Raw genomic sequence first — 25,421 nt, forward strand, 5'->3', positions numbered from 1 at the left:
ATAGAAGGACGATGAAGGAGCGACGCCGCGCATCCGACGGCATATGGACTGTAGGAGTCTATTTCAAAGGGTATTAAAAAAGCTACTCTAATCGAAACTCTGTCTTTCTTTGGTCAGGCAATTACACAAATCATAAATTTGGTGGGACGAACAAACTAACTCTGAGCTAGCCGTTCCAATGCGTAGCGAATTAATTTGGATCGGACTTAAACGACGTTCACCGATTGACAGGATGATAACCAGATATCGATTCCAAGATCCGTAAATCAAACGAAAACTCACTACATGTAAGCGGTTCGCCAGTTTTTCTGTTAGGTTGAGCAGCAGAGCTCGGTTAAAACGTATCAGCGTTTTTCGTGTGGACGGTTACGATTGACGTAGCAAACATCACCCTGTCCAATGACGTGGGATGCATAACATGTGACGGGAAAAGCTGATCTTGGTGAAGAAATGCTGTCTTTGGGGGGTGGCAATGCTAAACTGATGCACAGTGCATCTATGTAGAAAAATGTGATGTGAGCGGTCGTAAGCTCGAAACTTTTGGCCTTTGCATTTGAAACAGTAGGCCTTTGGCAGACTTAATAAACTCAAGCCTTTGCATCACTGATAAACGCCCAAACGGCCACAGTTCTATAGTAAATGATTTGCTTCATTGGATAAGCTACAAGTTTGCTGGACTTGCAGTTAGAGAAGGAATACGAAAGAAGCTACTATTATGTGGCTTGCTTGACAATAATTTGTCTTGCCACGACTTTGTCGATAAATGCTAATATCGACGATATAAAATTTTTCGAAATCGGACGAAAGCGGAAAGGTGTCATTATCGAGATGTTCCTCCCACTATTGTTTGGTCACAGGGTCGTCTTTAATTAATACCCAATAAATCCAAATAATAGAGAACCATAAATCGACGAAACAGTATCGATAAGGTTGCTCAAGGAGGATGCGAGCTGATGCGATATTTTCGAAAGATATTTCCTAAAGATTAGACATTCGTTATCGTAAATCTCTTTAAAACTGCCTAGTGCCTATTTGTAATTGCTCTCGGTGACTTGGTTAGATTTAATTGTTCCTAAAGCTTCACCAAAGAGAGAAGAAATTAAATGGTTACAATTTTCAATAACTGAAATGCTAGAGCGTTTATGAACCAATGTTTTAAAATGGCCATGAACCGGTATTTCGATTCTTGTTTGGCTTTTTGAAATAACGGGGCTTTTTTTCTGGGCCGCGGACGGCATCAGAATTTTCGCCTTGTTTTTAAGGCGCGCAGATATGGCTCTTGTTGAAATCAGCATTCTGCCTCTCTTGCTAATACCAGTGTTGCATGCAGGTATTGGTCTGTGCTTTTTTAGACCGGAAATAAATACGTCTGTACTTCTGCATTAAGCAAAGTGACGCCTTCATCATTATGTCATGACAATTTTGTTTGTAACAAAGGTTAATTTTCATTCGACCTATCATCTAGTATTGCAGTTTGGTAGTTTGGTCGCCTTGACGGACCGACTCAAGTCCTTTGTAATAGGCCCAGGGATGTTTCATCTGCATAGCAGCAGTCTATTCTAGCCAAAATGGCTTTAAAATTAAGCACTGTGTTGTGCGCACGCGCTGGTCCTTTAATTTTGTTTCTAATAATTATAACGGCTTGGAAATGACCGCTACTGCCCGGATAATTTTTTAACAATTCAAAAGCATCAGTGACCAATTGCCTCCATTCCACGTATTCATCCTGAATGACAGTAAAATCTTTAATTGACTTACTATGTGTAAAGGTGTATCGCACGGTGTTGCTCCCGGCTTTACGGCTACCAGCTCTTGACTAGCCGATGCGGCCTGAACTAAGATATCAATTTGGGACACATTCATTGTGTATGTGTAATGGCAGGCCTGGCGATTATAAGGGAGTTATGGTTTCCCACGCATCTGTCTTTTCACGGAATTGCAGGTTGTAGACCCAAGTGTAGAATTAGGATGATTACGAAGACTTCTGGCTTAGAGACTCAGATAGCTTGATAATTAAAAGATATACGGCGAATCGCCGAGTTTCGTTTTGTGAGCTTGTGCTCTTTATTGAATCAGTGGTCAAACCGAACTAAAAATTATCCAACTGTACTAGAGCTTACGCGGCTGGCAAGCCGACCGTTCGTCCAGCAAAGTGCTGAACTAGCAAAACCAGCATAATCACCATACCGGGAACCAATGGTGCCCTAAAGGCGTTTATGCCGAATCTGCATATAAAGACACTAGGGTGATCCAATTATCACCAAGACTTATACTCATTAATTGTCTTACCTTACAAAAGGCCATTATAAATTCAGTGTTAAACTGATTTTGAAAATCTCACCATACCGGGAACCAAAGGTGCCCCTAAAGGCGTTTATCTTGAATCTGCATATACTCTGATTCATAATCACCAAGACTTATACCGACATAAGTTTACTTATTAATTGTCTTAATTACAAACGGCCACCTGTGGCCACAATAGAATAAATCAAAACTGTAAATTCAGTGTTAAAACTGATATTGAAATAAAACGGTACAGGCGCCAGAAAGACCAGTAGACTCTCGGAAGAGGATATTATGGTTTCCTAAAGAACTCAGTTTGAGAAACGGCCAGGTACGAAAGGCAGCAGTTTTAGCATGCACGGGCACTGTGCGCACCATCGAGCAGCGGAAGGCGCGCTGGGGACGGCTGGGCCAAATATACGACCTAGACGTTCTGCGGAACCGGCTGAGGATGGACGGGAGTGTTACCTCAAGAAAACAAATTAATTGATTGGCGAGTCAGTGGAGGGTAAGGGCTACACAGCTAACACTGAAAAAAGGTTGTTGAACACATTCCGCAAAGCTATCGAGGAACGCGAAGGCTGGTGAAAAGAGCGTGAGTCTGGCACGCGGTCCGGCAAACGACGCAAAGCCGCAGGCGCGTCGCGCTAGCCCTGCAGTTGCAAGTTGGCCTAAGGGGCGCTCAGAGGCAGGAGATCCGCAGGAGAACCACTCTTTTCTTTAAGCATATTCGTAGTGAAGTTGATAGTAGCGACTTGGTTAGTCGGCTTAACTTTTCTGTTCTAAGTAGATTCACTAGAAACTACTTTCCCCTAATCTTAAATCATTGTCAATCTTTGAGTTGCATGACCTACAGACTTTATCCTTTTATCTCTAATCTGACGCTATTAAACAATTCAATTCTGTATTCTTTTCTATATCGCGTGTATACTCTCGCGCATCGAGCCGTACGGGTGGAACCGGGCGCTTTAAAAAGTATAATATAAATATTTATATAAGTTATGAACCCTCTCCAAGAACCTTCCCCCCTCCCTATCGACTGCGCTCTCCCCATCGCGCCACTCGACGGTCAGGCACTTTTAAGTGCACTCCTCGAACGCTGAGGGGGGCGAACCCCGCCTTGCCCACTAATCGACGACGTATTCGGCGGCAAAATGCTTACTAATTAAAATTATAACGATGTTACTACGAACTCTTCTACTCCTCTCTACATCGGGGGAACTAATCTCAGGACCAGCCATCGATTCGCTAAATTATTTGGAATGCTGTTCATAGTTACTAGGTGAGCTATGCGGCTACGAGAGTCGTAGCTACACTGCGAGAAATAGTCTCGCTTAACTTATATATAAAATCAAAGGTGCGGCCTAGAAAAGCGAAGAATTCTGGAATCCTCGGGACCAGTGAATGAGAACGCGCTTTTGTTACTGCACAAATCGTATATACTTTTTTTCGGCGTCCAACGTAATATTGACATAATGATAACTAAGAAACCTTCCCTCAAAACCTCATATCGCGGATCGTGGGTTTCCTCATCGGCAGCACAAGTACCTGTTAATTGAAACAAGCCTCTCTTACAAGTACGAGTATATATTCATATTCGAAATTGCTCGTGTCGGTTAAGCTGAGTTGTTTATTTAGGTTACAGTTGCATGTACGGCTTTAGTAGGATAATGGTTAGGCTAACGACGAATGTGTTCTTGACTGTCGTGATTTCTAATGTTACCCCAATCCCATTGTTGAACTGTGAGGGTCCTGCAGATAATACTAGTCCCAGCCGGTAGAATTTGTCATTGCGTTATTTAAAAACTTCACGAACTTTATTGATTGAATCTTGAATTGACAAAATATTGAGTTTCATGTTGGCGGTTTGATATCGCGCACCAGGTCCAAAGAAGTGGCAATTAACTTAACATACACCAGGGTTCCAGAATATCAGCCGTTTTGAAGAGCTTCAAAAGATGACAGAGGTCGAAAATATGCTGAAATGTTTTTGTTACCTGCCTACAACCAGAAAGGCAGACAAATATATACTAGACGCGTTGTTAATATAAAGAGAACAACTTTTTATACCCGTACCTCGTAACGGGCTGTTTATCACCGTTTTTGTTGCCATTTCTCACAGTTCGTCGGTTAGTGAACAAGTTGTCTTTGCAACGCCTTTAGGATGCTGTCGAATAATATGCCATCAAAAAATGTATTTTCAATTTATTTTTAACTACTTCAACAACAGTTTGCGCATTATAGAAAAGTACAACGTTTTTTAGAATTAATTTTAGTTTTCAAAAATATTTATTTATTTTTTTTTTAATGGTATTCTATGTATTGTTTGAAACATGTTTTCATTTTATAACTTAAAGATAAAACAGCTTTTCCAAAAGTGCTCCAGCCACATCTCTTTGAATACTTTGTCCAATCAAATAAGCCAATTTGTGAGCGTACTAAAAATATTTAAAATTATATTAATGACTCGTAGTAAATGGCAAAAAACAAACTTCGGTGAATATATATGTTTATATATAGATAAGTTATTTGATATAATATTTCAATAAAGAAATGGTTCAAATTACGATCACTATGTTAGCCTTTCGTATTGAATGAAACTGTAGAAAGCAATCAGAACTAAGGCATCCAAATAAAGCATACAGAGACAGCTTAAGTTTATTTCAAGTTTGGCGTCAGTGTCAAGTAAGTAAAAACTACGTAATACAGAACAGACAGATGTTGCATGATAAAAGTTTTAAATTATAATTTTCAGATACAGTCCTCTTAGGCATAGATAAGAAAAAATCAACGCCGGAAAAAAATCATTTCCTTTTTTTGCCTATTCTAAATCCTAAAATCTTAGCCAATCAGTTGAAATTTTTCGTAACGTAGAAAACGTTTCTTATAATTATTAAATTCAGTGATGTAAACAAAGACAAATAAATAAATATTAAATTTGTATACCCTTTAAAAGAGTATTTAGACGTTTGCCACGCAATGAAGGAAACATTAGCGACTATATAAAATATTCTTGATCAGTATAAACGGCCGAATCTGTTTCACTCTAGTCTCCCAGCTTGAAAGGTTTCTAAAAGAGAAAATTTTCATCATAAGCGAAAGCTTAGTCCTCTAAACACGGTTGGTATTACCCCAAGGATCAACCGTACCAACAAACTAGGAATCTCAATGATAACCGTTTTCCATCTTAGAAGAGGCGGAGAACAATCCAAAAGAGTTGAGCAGGAGACCAAAAGAAACCAAAGCCCCTCCTATTATAAAGAAAAAGAGCGCAAACGCACTGGTCAACAAAATTGTTGCGCTGGTCGGGGACGATAATTTCCATGTTGTTTCGTTTATTAAAGGGAACATCCCCGAAACCAAAGTTCAAACGAAATCCAATGAACACTTCCGAGCTGTGTCTAAGTACCTGGAGGATCTCCTATGTTGAAGCACTACGAACAGACAGGTCCCAAGGCAGCCGCAAAGCTATTTGGAAACTATGCTGGTCACCATGCAACAAAGTAAAACAGAACTCATGTCGTATATGAGATTTACTATGCAAACTCTTCTTTAGAACCAGAACATGGTGATTCAGTTGCTTGTAGCGCAACAGTCCAAATAATGAATGGCTACACACATGTGGAATGCCAACGGCATTTCTCGGCAAAAATTTGAAATAACGAAATAACTGGTTGAAACCTACCTCACTGGGCTATATAACTTCCATATAAGAGGTTAGACCTTCTACGGCACAGATCATCGGGATGGTGAAGCCCACGCTGGAACCGGCATCTTAATCAGAGAACGCATCAAACACCAAAGTGCAGTCATGAAACGGTAACATTTGCATTGCCGCTGTCTACTGCCCACCTCCCAAAAACAACCCACAAAATCTAATAGACGCCATGCCCTACCGGATCTCTCATCTGACCACTCGCCTTTGATGATAACCCTTCTTCAAAGCCCAGAAATTACGGACCACCCTTATAGGCTGACGTCGCACAACAACAAATGAATGAATACAGAAAGTATGTGAGTTCCTACATAGAGCTTACTCGTCAACTAAATATAGAAGCGGACATCGACTGCTCTACCGCCGCTCTGAAAGAGGTACTCTTCACAGCAGCCAGAATTTCAAAACCAAAACGGAAAGATGTGGAAATTAAGATGCTTGCTAATTGAATAGCTGGTTCTGGAAAAAAAGCGTCTGGGCTCACCCAAAACTAAGCTCTCCGATCAATTTGGATTCAGTAAAAAAACAAATAGATCGATAGAGTTAACAGAATAACATCAAAGATTCGCACAGTCTTCGAGCTTAGAGAATATTGCAGCGCGATATCAAGCATTCGACCGCGTCTGTCTCGAAGGACTTATGCATAAAATTAAAACACACTTGCATGGGAGCACTCATAAACTCCTTGATTTTTACCTCTACAACAGAGCCTTCGCAGTGAGGTGCAATACAACACAAGGCAGCGCACTTGGGAGTGACCGACTAACAATACCCACCTCTGCTATACCTAAGACTGAAAGCCAGCAGCCTCCACTGGATCATAAACGCCCAATCGCCCTTGTATCTGGACTTCAAGGTCCTGCTCTACACCTCCACTCTTAAGCCAATCTGGACGTATGGCTCCCAGCTTTTGGGAACATAAAAGACATACATCGCGCTCAATCCACGATCCGCGAACCACGGTATATTCGAAACCAAAACATCCACATGGACCTCGGCATTCTCGTTGTAAAAGATTAAATAGACAAGCAAAAAACGTCCTAAAATGAAAAACTCTGCTCACTCACATCCCCTCGCAAGGGTTTTGATTCGGGTTTCGAACCGAATTCGCCTGCAACGTACCGACCTTCCAACCCAGCCATAATTCGTCAGGACCATTTCTACTCACTAGTTAGGTTATAGTAAAAAATTGCAAAATCTTATTGCTAGTCTCAAAAATAAGAAGATTCAATAAATAAAGGCAAAGTAGACAAACAAAAAATATAAAGAGGACCCTGGGCGGACTGATACCAGCAAAAGCATCCTTACATTTTAATTAGATTAACATTAAAATTTGAACATATACACGAGAAACGAAAACCAAAACATGCAACGAACGCTGGCACAATAGTTTACTAACGATTACAGCCTCATGTTCAAAATTTTCGCAAATTCTTGTTGCCCTAAAAGTCGTACAAATACATCTCTTACATTTAGAGTCTTAAAACTCCCCACAAATCGAAGTGTAAGAGAGCTGCCTAGCAATAGCGAAGAAGGCTGGAATGCAGAAGGAGTCAGGGGCAGCCAGGTCAAACGGTACCGGGCTGGACCTTGGACTTCCACTAGCTGAGTAACAGGTATCAGATACTCGGGGAACTCGACTACAGCGATCTCTCTTGTTTCGAACTGCATACGCACAGGTCTAAAAATATAACGAGTTTCGGGCGACACTATTACTTACTAGCTGTTAAAAATATCGAACATGTTTTCAGGTGGCAACGCTGTTACGAACTTTATTCATAGCTGCCTGCAATATACCCATTTCTGATCTATTTTCAGAATACTCGATAAATACAAGTTTTTTTTAGAAAATCCATAAAAATTGGGATGAAAAATAAAAAAAAAAGTAAATAAAAACAAATCGATTGAAAAGCTTAGGCTTCTTTCGAGTCTTTCTCGCATTTATAGTTGCTGAGATCTCGGGGTATACTAGATTCATTTTAAAGTATGTAACAGTCAGAAGAAAGCGTTTCCGACGATGTATACATATATGGCCTTGTTCGTCCAACCGTCGTATATCCGTATGAACCAGGAATTATAACACGCTAACAATTGCCATATTTGATATTTTTTAATTTTTTTATTATGATAGAAATTTATCAATTTGCAAAATAAACTTTTTGCCATGCCCATTCTAACGTCACTTACACTTTTGGACACTTTTAACATTTTTTCATTTTGATATATATAAAATATATATATATTTTATTTCTATAGATTTGGCAAAAACTTTTTGCCACGCTCGTTTTAACGCCCACACGCCGCTCAAAACTGTCACGTCCAATCATCTGGGAAATTTTTGATATTCCCAATTTCTACCGATATTCCAGAAAATGTTGAAATTTCTTGTTCTGATAGTCGGGAAACTCGACTGTAGCATTCTCTCTTACATATATTGGTATCCAATCCTTGCAGAAGTTAGGCTTTGCTTCATTTATCGGGACATAATATAGATTTTGCACCGCAAAATCATCGTACAACATTAGTGGATCGTTTAGATAACGCGTTCGTAGATGGGCGAAGCGCAAACGGTACCGTTCTTTTTTGCCGTAGATATGCTTCATGTCCATTTTCTGTTATGTAAGTATCCCATCCCTATTAGGAAACAATTATTTTACACATCGTGTTGATTTCACGTGAGTCTAGCAATATTCTACTTATATTATTTTTCGGAAAAAAGCTGTTACTGTCCCATGGGCTATTAGAAGTTTTTTTTACTTTTTCCAGAACTTCTTCTTCTTATTTTGGTTCGTTTCACTTCGATACGTTTATTGAGATTCTTCTTATATCCCTATCTGTTAAGATATTGAACACATTGTGACTTCCAAATTTAATTCGAGGATAAGCGTTATTATTTTCTATACAAATATTGTCCATCTGAGAATACTTCAGTTCGCTGCAATCCTTAATTATACCCGTTACTCGTAGAGTAAAAGAGAGTATTCTAGATTCGTTGAAAAGTATGAACAGGCAGAAGGAACCGTTTCCGACCATATAAAGTATATTTTCTTGATCAGGATCAATAGCCGAGTCAATCTGGCCATGTCCGTCTGTCCGTGCGTCTGTCCGTCCGTGTGAACGTCGAGATCTCAGGAACTACAAATGCTAGAAATTTGAGATTAAGCATATAGACTCCAGTGACACAGACGCATCGCAAGTTTGTCGATTCATGTTGTTAGTATTTTTTAGTCTTCTAAATTTCGATCGATTTGCCAAAAAACTTTTTGCCACGCCACACAAACGTCAAAAACTGTCAGTGTTGAAGACTCTTTTTCGCACTTTAACTAGTTGCACTTAATATTAGTTGATATTAATGGATGCACCCTAGTTGAATAAATTGTACCTGTAATTTTGGACATTTTTATAGTGCAGTGAAGTATTTCTTAAAACCATTCCTGGTAACAGGCTTTATTATTTATGGTTATTTATTTATTATTTAATTGGATAAAAAAATGTTATATACTCATAGAAGAGTATATCACAATTAATATTGTGAGGACCCTTAAAACTCCCCACAAATCGATTGGTGAGTCAGTGGTTGGTGGCCTGTGAGAAAAGCGAAACCGCAGCAGTTTCTTATTGAACTGAATAAAACTTAAGGAAACGTAATGTATATCCCATCTACCTGGCACAGAAATGTTTAGCCGGCTAACCTAGTCGGGACTATCTAAATAATCAGAAATTAAATTACAAATAATGACTGCTTCAAGCATTGTTCTACTTTGGTTGGGGACGAGATGTTAATTAACTTCTGGATTCAGGAGGTTAGGGTTGCTCCCAATTTAGGCGAATTAGGGAAAACAGTAAAAAGTTTTTTTATTGATGCAAGTGAACTTCCGGCTTTAATCTACCATGTGGATGTAGGGATCCATACAGGTCTGTTGGTCGGTTGGCAGCACTATTAGCTGGGCCCCCCTTGCGTTCATTGCTGTCGTTTGGCAGCGCTATCAGCTCTTTAGTCATCCGGGTCTCCCGCAACAATTGTATATATTATATTATGGTATTATGCTAATAATATTGTGGATTTCAATCATAGATTGAATTATTATCAGACCAGCATGAAATAAATAGGAACTTTAATCTTTTAATGTTTGTGTCCGTTTGTTGTAAGAACTGCACACGCTCGCTTTCATCAATCGACAGACGCGCAAGTCATAGGTACACATACAAAGCCACATACCACAAAGCTACAAAGACAGTAAAGATAATCAATTCATCTGCTCTCTATCCTACTCTCTGCTATGCAGGAGTATATGAAGGCAACATGACTGTTGCACATACATACATACTTTCCAACCTGGTTTATACGGGTACTTATCGATTTTTGCTAACAAATCTTCAGATTAATTTATTATCTTGAGACAGTTGAGGTGGGGTATTATAATGTTATATTTCGTAAATGCTTGCTTGGGTCGCCGAGACTGGTGGCTAATGCGAACGGGCCCGGTTACACGCAGACGGCACCGTCGCCGCTAACACTGCAGGCGGCACAATTGTAGTTAGCACAAAATTATTGATTGTTTTATTGCTCCTTGCTTAGCCATATCTATCCCTGTCGCACTCATAATGCTCACCCTCCGCCGCCAGTGTCCAGCTTGCTCTTCCTTATCCTAGTGACCACGGGAAAAACCAGCTTCGCGCTGTTGGGGTTTGATTCCTTTCGATTATTGAACTTTTCCGCCACTTGTTCCGTCCGCGTGTTTGACCAAGAACGTTTTTTTTTTAAATTCCCCAATGTTCGGTTTCGTTGTGGTGACTAAGGTTTTTTTCCCCTATCGAGCTTTGCGTATTAGCTTCGGCGGGAAACTAAGCTATTCTCCTAACTTATTTGATAGTTTGGACGGCCTCTTAGAGATAACTTAAATCTATTACTTTGCTTGCCTAAATTACTATGTACTTAAGGCTACTGCGATACTTTGCTTAACAAAAGTTACAGGAAAATATTTACCATGCAAGATAATAATATACAAAGGGTGATGATAAAGAAAAAATGTTATTCTTCACAAAAGTTATATGACAAATAATTATAATTCATTGTGGATTTTTGCTCTTAAAAGAGGTCAAGCCAAAAAATATGTGCAACAATACCATCTTGGTCAATAATGGAGTGCCCGAATATACTAACAGATTCGCTTTGCTGGCAGACATTACTGAGGACATGCTACTGTAACCCGTCGATAATGAACCGAAGAAAACAAAGACTCCACCACTTTACATCCGCAAAAAGAGCACAAGCGGTCTGGTAAATACTGTGGTTGGCCTTATAGGAAAGGATTACTTTCATATAATTCCCCTCGTAACAGGTACTGTTAATGAAATCTAGCTTTAAAAGAAAACGGAGGAAAACTACAGAAAGGTCAAAAACTACCTTACTGAAAACCAAATATGCTTCTACACCTACCAGCTTAAAATCAGCAAAGGCCTTCAAGTAGTATTAATAGGCATTGAGTCTGATGTAACACCCGGAGATAACTGAGGCGCTAAAGAAAAAAGGGATTGTGCGCCAAAAGTGTGTTCAATATCAAAGAAAGAAACAGGAAGCCGCAACCACTCTTTAAGATACAGCTTGAAACAGAAAACGAGCATTTTAGAAAAAACGAGGTTCACCCAATTTATAAACTTCAGCTCCTTCTGCACCGTAAGATTACAGTAGAAAAGCCGCATAAACGTAAAGCTCCTGTACAATGTATTAACTGCCAAGAATACGAGATCGTAGTGCTCACTTCGCAGAGATCTCCACGACTCCAAACACTGCCAAGCTAACAAACAAAATGCAAAATTCTCAACCACCACATGAAGTGCACACAACAAAACTATAGGCCATCTGAGCAACACGAAAAAAAACACTGAAGCTAGGATTCAAGCCTTACAACAGAGCATGATGGAATTTATGACGTACCCTCATTCAAGACATGATGGGTAAATAAAAACCTTTAAAATACAAATACTTGTATCCCAAAAATCTAAATAAATAATGCTTACCTTACGCATAGCTATGTGGAACACCAAGCTCCATTTCTACATGAGAAGCACTCGCTCTTACGGCAGCAGCTTGTACTGCAACACCTAAAATCACGAACGTTACACGTAACCCGAGAATAATACTAACGTACAAATCGAGCAACTCGTTCACGAAAAACGACGCTTACGTAGAAAATGACAATCGTTCAGATATCCATCTGCAAAACAAGAAGAGGAAAACGTTCGGCGCCGAGCAACTTTCTCCAACAGGCACAAAACACAAGTCACTGTGGAGAGCCCATTTCACTCTTCGTTCCTCAGGCGGCTGCGCCCGTAGCGACGCAGACAGAGCCATCACATTTGCTGCTCACCTTCAAAATGTATTTACCCCAAACGAGGCTTCTAGCACTTTTGCGAAACTTTTCACTTTTTCACCCGTTAACTCCACCAGCAACACACCTCAATTGTATTCTGTCCAAAAGAAATAACCAAAATTATTAAAGACAATCTCAGTCTGAAAAAATCTCCTGGCTCCGGAAATGATCATCGAGCTTCCATAATCTGCAGTTCAATACATAACCCAGCACTTCAACGCAATCACCAAACTTTTGCAGTGCGGTGTAACACTGCCATTTCCGCTGCCATAAAATCGAGGCTGGAGTCCCCCAAGGCAGCGTCCTTGGTCCCACTTTATACCTCATTTAAAGCCGACATTACTACAAATAGTCGCCTTACCTTATCCACGTTTGCCGACGGCACAGCTATCCTAAGGTCCCCGATCCAAGCTACAGCACAGCTGACATTGCACCTCATATACATTGAAAAGTGGCTCTCTGACTTGCGAATTACAGTAAACGAGCAAAAATGCAAGCACGTGACGTTTACACTTACAGCTGCGGGTAAAATAATAGCACCACAATAACGTATTTTGTTCTCGATCAAATAAATTACGGTTGAGGTACCGATAGGACCAAATACTGATTTTTTGCATAATGCTATTTATTTTTCCCATCCAAAAATGATTTTTGAAACATACTCTAAAAAAAATTATTCAAATGGGATGAGGAAAGCATTGCACTTCAGATAAACGACATGATTAAAAAAATGATTATGACATGATTAAAAAATTAATTTCTGAAGGAAAATCACACAGAAATATTGGTCAAATCTTTCAATGCTCAAACAAAATGATAGGAAATGCAATAACCTACAACGAGAATCCCGAAAAACGTGGGAGAAAACAAATATTGGGCACCCATCTCTTTAAAATGCTAGTGCCCGAGAGCTGCTACCGACCTGAAAAAGGATCTCAACAGTGCAAACAGTTCACACATGTCTAAGGTGTAAAAGGCTGTAGTCCAAGGAAAGTCCCTCTTTTAAAAAGGAGACATATAGCCAAGCGCATTTAGTTCGTCAAGGAAAATTTAAATTGGCCATGCGAAGAATGGACGAACTTTTTATGGTCAGATGAGAGCAAGGCGGTTTTTTTTGGTGGCAATGGATCTTAATCGTATGTAAGGCGACCTAAGAACACCGAGTATAAGCCAAATTACACAGTAGAAGCAATTAAACACGGAGGATCCAGTGTAATGGTATGGGCTTGTTTCTCGTATTATGTAGTTGGGGCTATACCATAATATACCATGGTTAAAAACCATCATGGATCAACGTGTGTTTGTAGATATTTTGGTGACGATGATGCTACCCTTTGCCGAATACAACTTACAAGACTATGATCCCAAGTAGACCAGCAGGAAAGCCAAGGATTAGTTCCAAAATAAATCTGTTCCTGGTTTGGATTGGCCTGCACAGTCCCCAGGCCGTAATCCAATCAAAAATTCTTGGTATGATATATGAGAAGATATGAGAAAAGCAGTTGCAGCTTCAAAGCCATCTAACAACGAATGACTTTGGGTATAATTAACGAGTCCTGAAGTAAAATATCCCTAAAACGGTGCCAGGACTTGGTGGACTCCATGCCAAGACGATGCGCAGCTGTCATCGCCAACAAAGGTTTTTTTTGTTTTGCCAATTAATTTTAAAATATCCGTTAGATCTGTTACTAATTTTGTTATTTCGATTGAAAATCATTGTAGTATTTAAGTTTAGTGAGTAAAATGATGAAAGTGTCAGAAAATACAGAAACGCTGGAACAAAGACGAAATGTGCTTATGGTGCTAATACTGTTATCGCAACTGTAACAGACAAGACTGCCCACCACTTTTGCTGAACAACATACCACACCCAGGAGCAGATGAGGTAATGTACCTGGGAGTACATCTCGAGAGAAGACACACTTGGCGCAAGCACATTGAAGCCAAAAATATCAACTTAAAGCCTAAAGGCCTACCATCCCAGCGAAGAAATGTATAGGGGGGTCTGTCTTATAATCGAAGAACAGTTGGAAAAATTAAATATATGTTCAAAAATTTGATATTGTTACGATTTTAAAACTTATTGTTAGTTCTAATACAAGAAGATTCAATAGTAAGGTAATAAAAAAAATAAGAAACACGATTGCCTAAATACAAAGAAATAAATCTTTTTAAAATTTACGGACAATGTATCTAAAAAAATTGAAATGAAAACTCTCAGCGTGAACGTCAAATATGTAATATACGGGAATCCTAAATATGAGTCCGTGGTAAGTGCTTTTCAGAATGAACATCAAACCATCGGCCCATGTCAACACGTTACTGACTGTGGTTACAGCGATTACGTAAGTAGCAATATTGACTCGGCTATTTATACTGATCAATAATATATAGCTTGAATACGCATTCATTTCCCAATTGTTTTTATGGCGTTTATTTACATATATTTAAATATTAAACATTTTTTAACTTATCTGTTCTTCATTTAAAATATATTTTTAATTTAACCATTTTAAACGGTCTTTGTGATTCAATCTTAGAAAATTTTTTTAATTTCTTTACACAACTTATAACATATAATAGTCGCAGCAATTCCTTTTCTCTAATCTCACTTATATGAATATGTGTATAAGCTGTGAAATGACCTAACGACACTGTACTCGATATGATAATATTGTTGCAAACGCATTACACAAAAGGCTATGCAAATCTAGACACCGTATAAAAGTCGTTAGTAGTATCGTAAGTTATCTTTGTGGATTTATAGATAATCAGGTGGTGTATTACTTACCATACAACAAGCTGGAATTCGTAATGTACCAGCCCAATTGTAATATAAGAAACAAAGTTTATAACTTAACTTTTGAATTATATCCGGTCCATAATTGCAGTCATCTCGTAAAACAACATAATGAGTTGGGGTTACAGTACCCTGTCGTACAAATTGTGAAACCAAAAAAAAATCGTACATTTTTGATTTTGTTATATGTTGGTCAATGACAGTTCCTGGTAATGGGTTTTCAAGTTGAATGCCACTCCCCTAAAAATACAAAACAAACAAAATTATTACGCTTCTAATTAAAGACAGAGATGGTAGTTTGCATTTATAAATCAATGGACTGGTTTGCATTTCAAAGTTTTCACCAATTCTTATAAATATCAAGACTTTATCAGCTGTATCCGGTTTCCGAGTGAATCGATCGGAACACTTTTAATTTTTCGCAACAGTAGTAGTAGGTAGTAATTGTATATAAGTATAGTAGTATAAGCCCTATTGCAATATTAGAATGTAAGAACTAATTATAAGAGTCGCGAAGTGGTCGGACCTACCCAAGTGATCATTTCAAAAGAAAACAAGAGAGAACGCTATAGTCGAATTCCTCGACTATCTGATACCCGTTACTCAGCTAGTAGAAGTGCGAAGGAGAGTTTCAACACTGACAGTTTTGCGGTTTGGGGCGTTAGAGTGGGCGTGGCAAAGTTTTTCGGCAAATTGATTGAAATTTACAAGTCTAATACAAAAATGAAAAATATCAAAACATTTTTCAAAGTGTGGGCGTGGCAGTTTGGCGGTTTTGTGGGCGTTAGAGGTGGCGTGGCAACATGAATCGACAAACTGCGCTGCTTCTATGTCTTGGAGTCTGTATGCTTAATCTAATCTTTCTAGCTTTTGTAGTTCCTGAGATCTCAGCGTTCATACGGCGGACGCGGACGGACAGACGGACGGAAGACGGACGGACAGACGGACGGACAGACGGACAAACGGACGGACAGACGGACATGGCCAAATCGACTCGGCTATTGATCCTGATCAAGAATATATATACTTTATATGGTCGGAAGCGCTTCCTTCTGCCTGTTACATACTTTTCAACGAATCTAGTATACCCTTTTACTTACTATACGAGTAACGGGTATAAATAGGCATTTATGATTGTAATCGTGGAATTATATACATTATACATTAAAAGAACTAAAAGCTATGAAAAAAATAAAGCAATGAAAAATCCACGCCACAGAACAACCGGTAAAATAGACAGGGATGAAAACAACGGCAACGGCGAAGAACAAAGTAGCGAAAACGAGATAGCAAAAAGCAGCGACAACGACGGCGACACGATGACGGCGACGTTTGCACATACATACAAAGGAATGCAAGAAACAGAAGGTTCGCGAAAAGTAACGGGATCTTGTGAAATGAATGTGAACAACGAAAATGAGATCGAACAATGTTCCGAGAGGCAGATGGTGAGCGCCAGCAACAATGATCCAACAAATGTTTCGCGATCCCGATGGCTAGCAACAATGATCCTGAGATGCAAATGGCGGCAACAAGGAGCCGGAACAATGTTTGGAAACCAAATGATGCCAACAATGTAACTATGCAATGCAGCGATATTCAAAGACTGGAAAATGAGTTGAAATATTGAAGCTGCAAAATGAGATCGACCAGTTAAAAAATAAACAATAACGAAGTAACGACACAGACTCAAGCATTTCTTTCGAAATTTTAAAGGAGATCGTTAAGGTATATGATGGCGAAAACAATTTCAATGTTTGGCTATCTCAACTTTTGAATGTCCAGAAAAATTTCAAGGTAGGCGACGATATGATGCGTGCACTGATTCACTACAAAGTTAAGGGCGATGCTGAAATATGGCTGTATTCAAGCACAAGCGCTACCATGGACACAGCGGATAAAATGTTAACCACCTGGAGAAAATGTTGGTAATGTCCAACAAAGTTGAGTATGCGGCAAAAGCTACAGAACTGCGTCTGAATCAAAGGTGAGGAGTTCTCCAAGTACTACAACGAGAAGTGGCAGCTGGCGGATAATTTAGCACTGGCAGATTAATTTTTTGAATATGTCATTGACGGCATACACGATGTCAATCTACGCAATCTGGCTAAGTCGCGTTAGTTGGGCTACGTTCCTAAGCCCAAGTTACCAGAAGACCGTAGAGCATGAGATTGTCAGAAGCCACGAGGTAATGCAGAGTGCTGCAATTGCCACAGTCGTGGCACCTGACCAAAGAGTGCCGCAAGCCTAAGAGAAAAGATGGGGCTTGTTACGCATGTGGCTTGCAAGAACATGTGGCTAAGGAGTTCAACCAATACAAGAGTCGAAGGCGGGGACAATGATTATGTAATTATATTAAATTACATTTTGTACAAAGAATAATATGCTGAACCCATTTTCATAGAATGTCTCATAGATTCTGGCAGCCCTATAAGTATTATTGAAAACGTTTTATACCAAGTCAAAATAAAATGGAAAAGACTACCTCGTTAAGTTACGTTGGATTAAATTTTAGTAAATTACAAATACATGGAAGCGTAAAATGTTCAGTAATTCTCAAATAAAGATACTCCTATGTTACTATATGTCGTGGATGATGAAACCATAGGATATGCTATGTTATTGGGAAGGAATTTTTTGAGCAAGAGTAAAGGCCAAAATTGTAATTGAAAATGAACATGAAAAAATATCTAAAATAAAAAAAGATTCGATAGTTGAAGAAAATCAAATAAAATAAAGAATTTAAAAGTCATTATAAGACAAACGCAGACGAACAAAATAATTTTGAAAACAACTATTATTAATTGATTACAATGATAATGAAAAGATATATGAGATAGGTTCACAATTAAATTTTAAACAAAGATGCGATTTATAAATGTATTGAAGAATATTATATTAAACCAAAAAGACCGAGTGAACCGAATATAAAATGTGAAATGAAGCTAAGGTTAGAAGAAACAAGCCGTTTAGTTTTTCGCCAAGGCGCCTGGCATATGTAGAGAAAGTAAAATTACAAGGAATCCTTGATGATTATTTAAAAGATGGTATTATACGACAAAGTGGTCTGAGTATTGTTCGACAATTGTACTGATAAAAAAAAATGGGTGGCATTCGGATGTGCATAGATTATTGGAAACTAAATAAGATCACGGCGAAAGTTAGATACCCGATGCCATTATTGATGTTTTATGTGTTCTCGAAGTTAGACCTGAAAATGGATTCTTCCATGTTTATATGGACGAAGAATCGATAAAGTATACATCATTTACCACCCCACTAGGATAGTATGAGTTCACAAGAATGCCTTTTGGGCTGACAAATACTCCGTCTGTTTTCAAAGGTTCATCAACAAAGTATTGACGACATGATTAGGAAAATGAAAGTGATAGTTTATCTCGATGACATAATGATATAGAAGATCACCAAGCTATATTAAAAGAAGTATTTCAGCGATTAGTTAAAAACAAATAAGAGCTGCGAATCGAAAAATGTATGTTTTCCAAAGTGAGGTGAAATATTTAGGATATATAATATCAGAAAAGGGTATTGAAGCAGATGACGACGGTGTGAAAGCGATTGAAATTTCCCGTGCCTCAAAAGTTCATGATGTTCAAAGTTTTTTGGGAATGTGTCGTATTTCTGAAGATTTATACAGCATTTTTGGCAGAAGTTTGGCCCAACGCAATTAGAAGCATTTGATGAATTAAAAAGCAAGCTGTTAAAAACGCCTATTTCGGCATTGTACAGTCCTGAGGATGATACAGAATTGCACTGCGATGCAAGTTCGATAGGTTTCGGATCAATCCTTTGCAAAGGAAAGCAGATGGTAAAGCTACATCCACTTTTTTACTTCTCAAAAAGGACAACGGATACAGAATAAAGGTATCATAGTTATACCCGTTACACGTAGAGTAAAAGGGTATACTAGATTCGTTGAAAAGTATGTAACAGGCAGAAGGAAGCGTTTCCGACCATATAAAGTATATATATTCTTGATCAGGATCAATAGCCGAGTCGATTTGGCCATGTCGTCTGTCCGTCCGTCTGTCCGTCTGTCCGTCTGTCCGTCTGTCCGTCCGTCTGTCCGTCTGTCCGTCTGTCTGTCCGTATGAACGTCGAGATCACAGGAACTGCAAAAGCTAGAAAGTTGAGATTAAGCATACAGACTCCAGGGACATAGACGCAGCGCAAGTTTGTCGATTCATGTTGCCACGCCCACTCTAACGCCCACAAACCGCCCAAACTGCCACGCCCACACTTTTGAAAAATGTTTGATATTTTTTCATTTTTGTATTAGTCTTATAAATTTCAATCAATTTGCCGAAAAACTTTTTGCCACGCCCACTCTAACGCCCACAAACCGCCCAAAGCTGCCACGCCCACACTTTTGAAAAATGTTTTGATATTTTTTATTTTTGTCTTGGTGTTGTAAATTCTATCGATTTGCCAAAAAACTTTTTGCCACGGCCCACTCTAACGCCCACAAACCGCCAAAAACTGTCAGTGTTGAAGACCTCCTTCGCACTTTCACTAGCTGAAGTAACGGGTATCAGATAGTCGGGGAACTCGACTATAGCGTTCTCGCTTGTTAATAATTCAAGTTATGGCAGTCGAAGGACTACCTTAACGAGAACTGCATTTCCAAATAAAAGAAGATGAATTGATTTTAATATTTATTCAAGGTTTAGGTTGATAGAATGATCAAGAATTCTTCGTGGTCGGATCGCAGCCAGAATTGGACTACATTCCCGAGACGAATCCACCGGCTTATCTACCCGGCTTGAGTAGCTGCCCTTTAGCCGCAGCGGACGTTGCGACAACAGCGTCGGCCAATGCTTAGCCAGCGCAGTATTGGTGTCAGCGGTGTCAGCGTTTGGTCGCAACGGATATTGCGACACTTGCGCTAGTCGATATTTGACCAGCGCAGCGTTGTTGTTGCCGAACGAGTTATTGAGGGGGACGGGGAGGAGGCTCGTTGTGGCCTGTGTTAACTTTCATAATCATATTCCTCTAAATACGATTTCCACCTTTTAATTCTGGCATTCCATTCCAACTACTAAGTGAAAAAGATAAAGTTTGGTGGTGCGTAAAATGTTTACTTTTGCTTTACCGTAAAGGTAATTTCTAAAAGACTTAAGAGCCGAATTTATGGCTACAGATATATTACTGGTCTATCATTTTGAGCCAGAACGGCTCCAATAGCAAAGTTGGACGCATCTGTTGTTAATTAAAATCAATTAAAATACTATCCCAAATTGGAATAGTTAGAATTACCTCGCCTCAGTGCGTTTTTTATCTTGTGGAAAGCTTCCATAGCTTGATCGTCTAGTTTTATCATTTTTTTTTCATTCGTTTTTGGGCACTCCTCCGTCTTCCTCTCTTAAGGGGGCACTCTACGGATAACTTTCAAAAAATCGTTTCTGTTTTTATTCTTTAATTCGATAACTATAATACTTAGAAATAGTATTCCAATGTTTGAAAATACTACTATTATTGGACTTATCTTGCCAGGACACAGTTCAGGCTTGATCCAAAAACTTTAAAACGTGGTTCTCCAAACCGCTTTTTTCAGTCGGCAATAACGATGGCGAACGAACCGCTACACGTATAAAGCTCAACTCGTTTTTTAAGCTTAAAGTCACCGCTAGTGATTGAAACTCTAACTTCTGTAAAAAACTAATTGTTAAACAATTTTTCAGTCGATAATAACAAGAAATTGTTACTAAATTTCAAATTGTCTTAACATTTGTGAGTTTTAATCACTAAACAAAAACTTTATCTATAAAAAACAAAGTTTGTGTTTTAGATGGTTGGTCTGGACTGCAGCGTTATTACCGCAAAAGAAAATTTAACAAAATGCATATGATATGAAATGTATATGATATGATCAGTATCAATAGCCGAGTCGATCTGGCCATGTCCGTCTGCCCATCCGTATGAATGTCGAGATATTAGGAACCCTAAAAGCTAGAAAGATTTCGCATGCAGACTCCAGTGATATATACGCAGCGCAATTCATGTTGCCACGCCCACTATAAACGTCCACAAACCGACAAAACGGCCACGCCCACACTTTTGAAAGTTTTAATATTATTTCACATTTTTGTTACTTTTATACATTTTTTCTCGATTTTGCACAAACCACCAAAAACTGTCAGTGTGTAAATTACTTCTTTGTACTTCCACTAGCTGACCAACGGGTATCAGGTAGTCGGGGAACTCGACTATAGCGTTTTCTCTTGTTTTTAAGACTAATCGGCTTAAATCAATTCTACCCTAACGAAAGCTTCAATTTGGAAGAGACAGCGGCAGCCGAGGTCGGCAGCGCAGCTGAAGTTAGTGGTGTAATCGCTTGCCGTTCAGATTCTTACCAATTCGCCTTGCTGAAGGAATGGTGCAGCCGCTAGGTTAGCAAACGCCGTTGTCGGGCCGCTGACCAATGGGTGCATTCGCAACTTTGTTGCGAATTTGGTTTTATATTGCAAGTTTTGCGAAGTTAACTAGCAAATTAACTTAAGGTTACATATTCTTTCGCTTTTTCCTTTTTCGCAGTCACGATGAGAAATGAGATATTCTGGAGAAACAGCAAAAAATTTTAGTGATATCATTCTGTAATTTTTCTTTCGTATTCGAATTTAATTAATATAGTTCGAATTTCAGTAGTAGTTTTAGACTTAACTACTTGATAACGATTGACCTTCCGACACACCAACTTCTTTTACTACTTCACAACTTGACTCTATCTACACAATCCCAATCTTGTACTCTTCGTACGCCTTGCACTCGGTAGTTTTTCTTGACGCTAGTCTCTACACTTTTAGAAAAGAGTACCTTAACTTTAGTGGAATGTATCGACTCATTACATTGTACATTTAGAAAATTCTGTCCTAGTTTAAAGTCCACCTATCCAAAAACAAAGACATATTTTCTGAATTTCATAAAAAAAAGTCCCTAGAATTAAAAAAGGCCCTCCTCATATTTAGGACAAATCACCATTAAATTAAGAACTTTTTCTTAACTCCAGAAAAATTCACCTTAAAGAAGGCAGAATTATTTTTCCTTCTTTAGGTTAATTTTTTAAAAATTGAGGGCAAGTGGGAAATGGCTCCTTTTTAGGTCGTTTTTTTGAATGTACAGGCAAAGTGTGATTTTTAGGGCGGTTTCGGGTAAGCATTTTAGAGTGTACGGGCAACGTTTTTGGTCGAGTGTGTTTTTATACCCGTTACTCGTAAAGTAAAAGTGATCTCAGGAACTGCAAAAGCTAGAAAGTTGAGACTAAGCATACAAACTCCAGAGACATAGACGCAGCGCAAGTTTATTGATTTATGTTGCCACGCCCACTCTAACGCCCACAAACCGACAAAAACTGCCACGCCCACACATTTAAAAAATGTTTTTATATTTTTTCATTTTTGTATTAGTCTTGTAAATTTCTATCGGTTTGCAAAAACACTTTTTGCCACGCCCACTCTCACGCCCACAAACAGTCCAATGCTGCAACGCCCACACTTTTAAAAAATGTTTTGATATTTTTTAATTTTTGTATTAGTCTTGTAAATTTCTATCGATTTGCCAAAAAACTTTCTGCCACGTCCACTCTAACGCCTACAAACCGCCAAAAACTGTCAGTGTTTAAGACTCTCCTTCTCCTTCCACTAGCTGAGTAACGGGTATCAGATAGTCGGGGAACTCGACTATAGCGTTCTCTCTTGTTTATATATATATATTGCCCGTTCAATGATATTTTGAACCAAAAGTTATACTTAATTATATCGCTTTTTGGAAAATTCGCTCAGTTCCTTTGTTTTTCCCATCTACTAAGCATCTAAAGTTTACACAAATTTTTTTAAAAATCGGTCTCCTAAACTGGTTTTCTCTTAATGCAAGCCCGAGTTATCGACAATAACATAGACAGACGTGACGGTACGTGACTAAATTGATTCCATAAGTGACCTTGAGCTAGTAGATATAAACATTCTTTGGTAACGCTTTGCTCTACAGCTTATTTAATTATTTAATTTTTAACCAATCGAGATTGCCCTCTTACTCTATACATTTGTTGCATTAATTGGAAAATAACAAAACCACCTGTCTAGTTTGCGTTCCAAAGGGGTATAGAGGGTCGGATGCGTAACTCTTAATAATTTAAAGTTAATGAGAGAATTACTGTTTAACTTACCGAAAATATGCGAGTGCTGATCCGTTTTTGGACTACAACAAATGAAATTTTGATGCCATTTCCACACACCATTTCAAATTGTGGAATTTCGTAATTCAGACAAGTATTAAGCTCTCCATCTCCAATTCCATCTCTGAAATATTATATTAAAATAAAATGAAGAACAAATAAGTTTTAAAAATAAATTTTAATTTGTTTAAAATATTTACATGAATTTTTTATGGATTGAATTCAGCTTTTAGAATAAAAACCAGAGAGAACGTTATAGTCGAATTCACCAACTATCTAATACCCGTTACTCAGTGAAAGTGCGAAGAGAAATTTCAACACTGACCTTTTTGGCGGTTTGTGGGCGCTGCGTCTATGTCACTGGAGTCTGCATGCGGAATGGCAACTTTCTAGATTTTATAGTTCCTAAGATCTCGACGTTCATACGAACAAAACAGACAGACGGACATGGCCAGATCGAGTCGGCTATTAATCCTGATCAAGAATATATGTACTTTATATGGTCGAAAACACTTTTTTCTGCCTTTATAATTAGAAAGCCAGCCATTTAACTTTATGAAGAACCGTACTTTTTTTCATTTTTCAGGTGACAATTATATTATATTACAATATTCGATTTTTATTAAATTACATTGATGGGATTCCAAAAATATGGTTGATTTGCACAATTTGATAAAAAAAAATGCAGCTCCTAATATGATCAAAATGTCGGAAAATATTACTACTATGAAAAATATATTATCTAATAAATATATATATTATTTGAAATGAGCCGCGATGGAAAATGGTGGCACTTTTTGAGGAAATGTTCTGTGAGGATCTGTGAGGAAACTCCACACAAGTGCAGATGTCAACTGCGGCCTGTTGCCAGTTACGCAAATAAATCAAAGCGTAGTAACAGCTCAAAGAAGCTGGGTCCGCAAAAATCGAATTTTTGAAATTTGAAAGTTGGAATCGTTTGCCCATCGTTTGCCCATGTTTGCCCACCAATTAGTTTTTTTTGCCCACGTCCAGTTTTCAAGATATCAAATTTCGAAAAATTTCAAAAATTTTCGAACTTCAAAAAGTTGTCTTTTTTGAATTTTTTTTTTTTAAATCGCAATAACTTCGTTTGCCCACGTTTGCCCACCCTTTAGAATTTTGAAAAAACTTTTAGTTTAGAAAATATAAGCACTTAAAGAATTAAGCATTTTCCATACCCCAAAACTAAAAATTTTCAAACAAAATCGTTTGCCCACCCTCTAAAATGCTTTTTATCGTTTGCCCACCTTTAAAAATGGTTTTTTTTCGTTTGCCCACCCTTAAAAAAAAATATTTTCGTTTGCCCACCTCTTAAAACTAAATATTTTAAAACAAAATCGTTTGCCCACCCCCTAAAATTGCTTTTTATCGTTTGCCCACCCTTAAAAAAAATATTTTCAATTAAAAATTACTTTCAGTAAGCTGTGGCGAATTCAAAATAAAATGTGGCCAATTCACACGCACACGTGGTACTTGCCGCATTGACAATACATACATACGTACATATTACAAAAACATTATGGTGTATTCTGCTTATTCTTCACTAGTTCCTTATGCTGAGCAACAACAACATATGCTTAACAGTTACCTCGGTGTCCGACTGAAAAGCTACATTGCTAAAAATCAGTCGTATGTTTCGTTGCTAGCAAATTGGTTTACATACATACAACCCAGAAAAAATAAAAACAATTGTGTTTGCTTTACCATATTGTTATCCAACATAATTTGGAGTTTTCAAAAGCATTAAAACTATGTATTTTCATTTTTTTCAACTTGATTTTTCAGTGCAGATAGGAGAACCGAAAATGTGTATGTGTGTTTTTTTATATGTATATGTTGATTCTCATATTAGGTATAAAAGTTGTCAATAATATACGGTCTTCAATTGCACCTGTGACAAAGGGTTAATTTTTAGGTAACTTGTTTGCACCTGTGACAAAGGGTTAATTTTTAGGTAAATTGTTTTAAGAATCCAATTTTATGCGATAAAAAGCATTTTTAGGGGTGGGCAAACGATTTTGTTTTAAAATTTTTAGT

The 25,421-nt window shown here is 38.2% G+C and overlaps 1 protein-coding gene across 7 annotated transcripts in view; it reads right to left on the bottom strand.

The window, feature by feature from the left end:
* Positions 1 to 4,570: 4,570 nt before the first annotated feature.
* The window catches only part of LOC120450270 (protein argonaute-3), a 130,663-nt gene continuing 109,812 nt past the window's right edge, over positions 4,571 to 25,421 (bottom strand). For all 7 annotated transcript variants that reach the window (XM_039633180.2, XM_039633177.2, XM_039633179.2 and 4 more), the window contains 3 exons: positions 23,355 to 23,487; positions 15,164 to 15,412; positions 4,571 to 4,721 (listed from right to left, as the gene is read on the bottom strand). In XM_039633180.2, the coding sequence (XP_039489114.1) occupies positions 4,635 to 4,721; positions 15,164 to 15,412; positions 23,355 to 23,487 (469 nt within the window). In that variant the 3' untranslated portion in view covers positions 4,571 to 4,634. The remainder of the gene's footprint in view (positions 4,722 to 15,163; positions 15,413 to 23,354; positions 23,488 to 25,421) is intronic.

This window comes from Drosophila santomea, chromosome 3L, assembly GCF_016746245.2.
Source record: "Drosophila santomea strain STO CAGO 1482 chromosome 3L, Prin_Dsan_1.1, whole genome shotgun sequence".
Taxonomy (NCBI): domain Eukaryota; kingdom Metazoa; phylum Arthropoda; class Insecta; order Diptera; family Drosophilidae; genus Drosophila; species Drosophila santomea.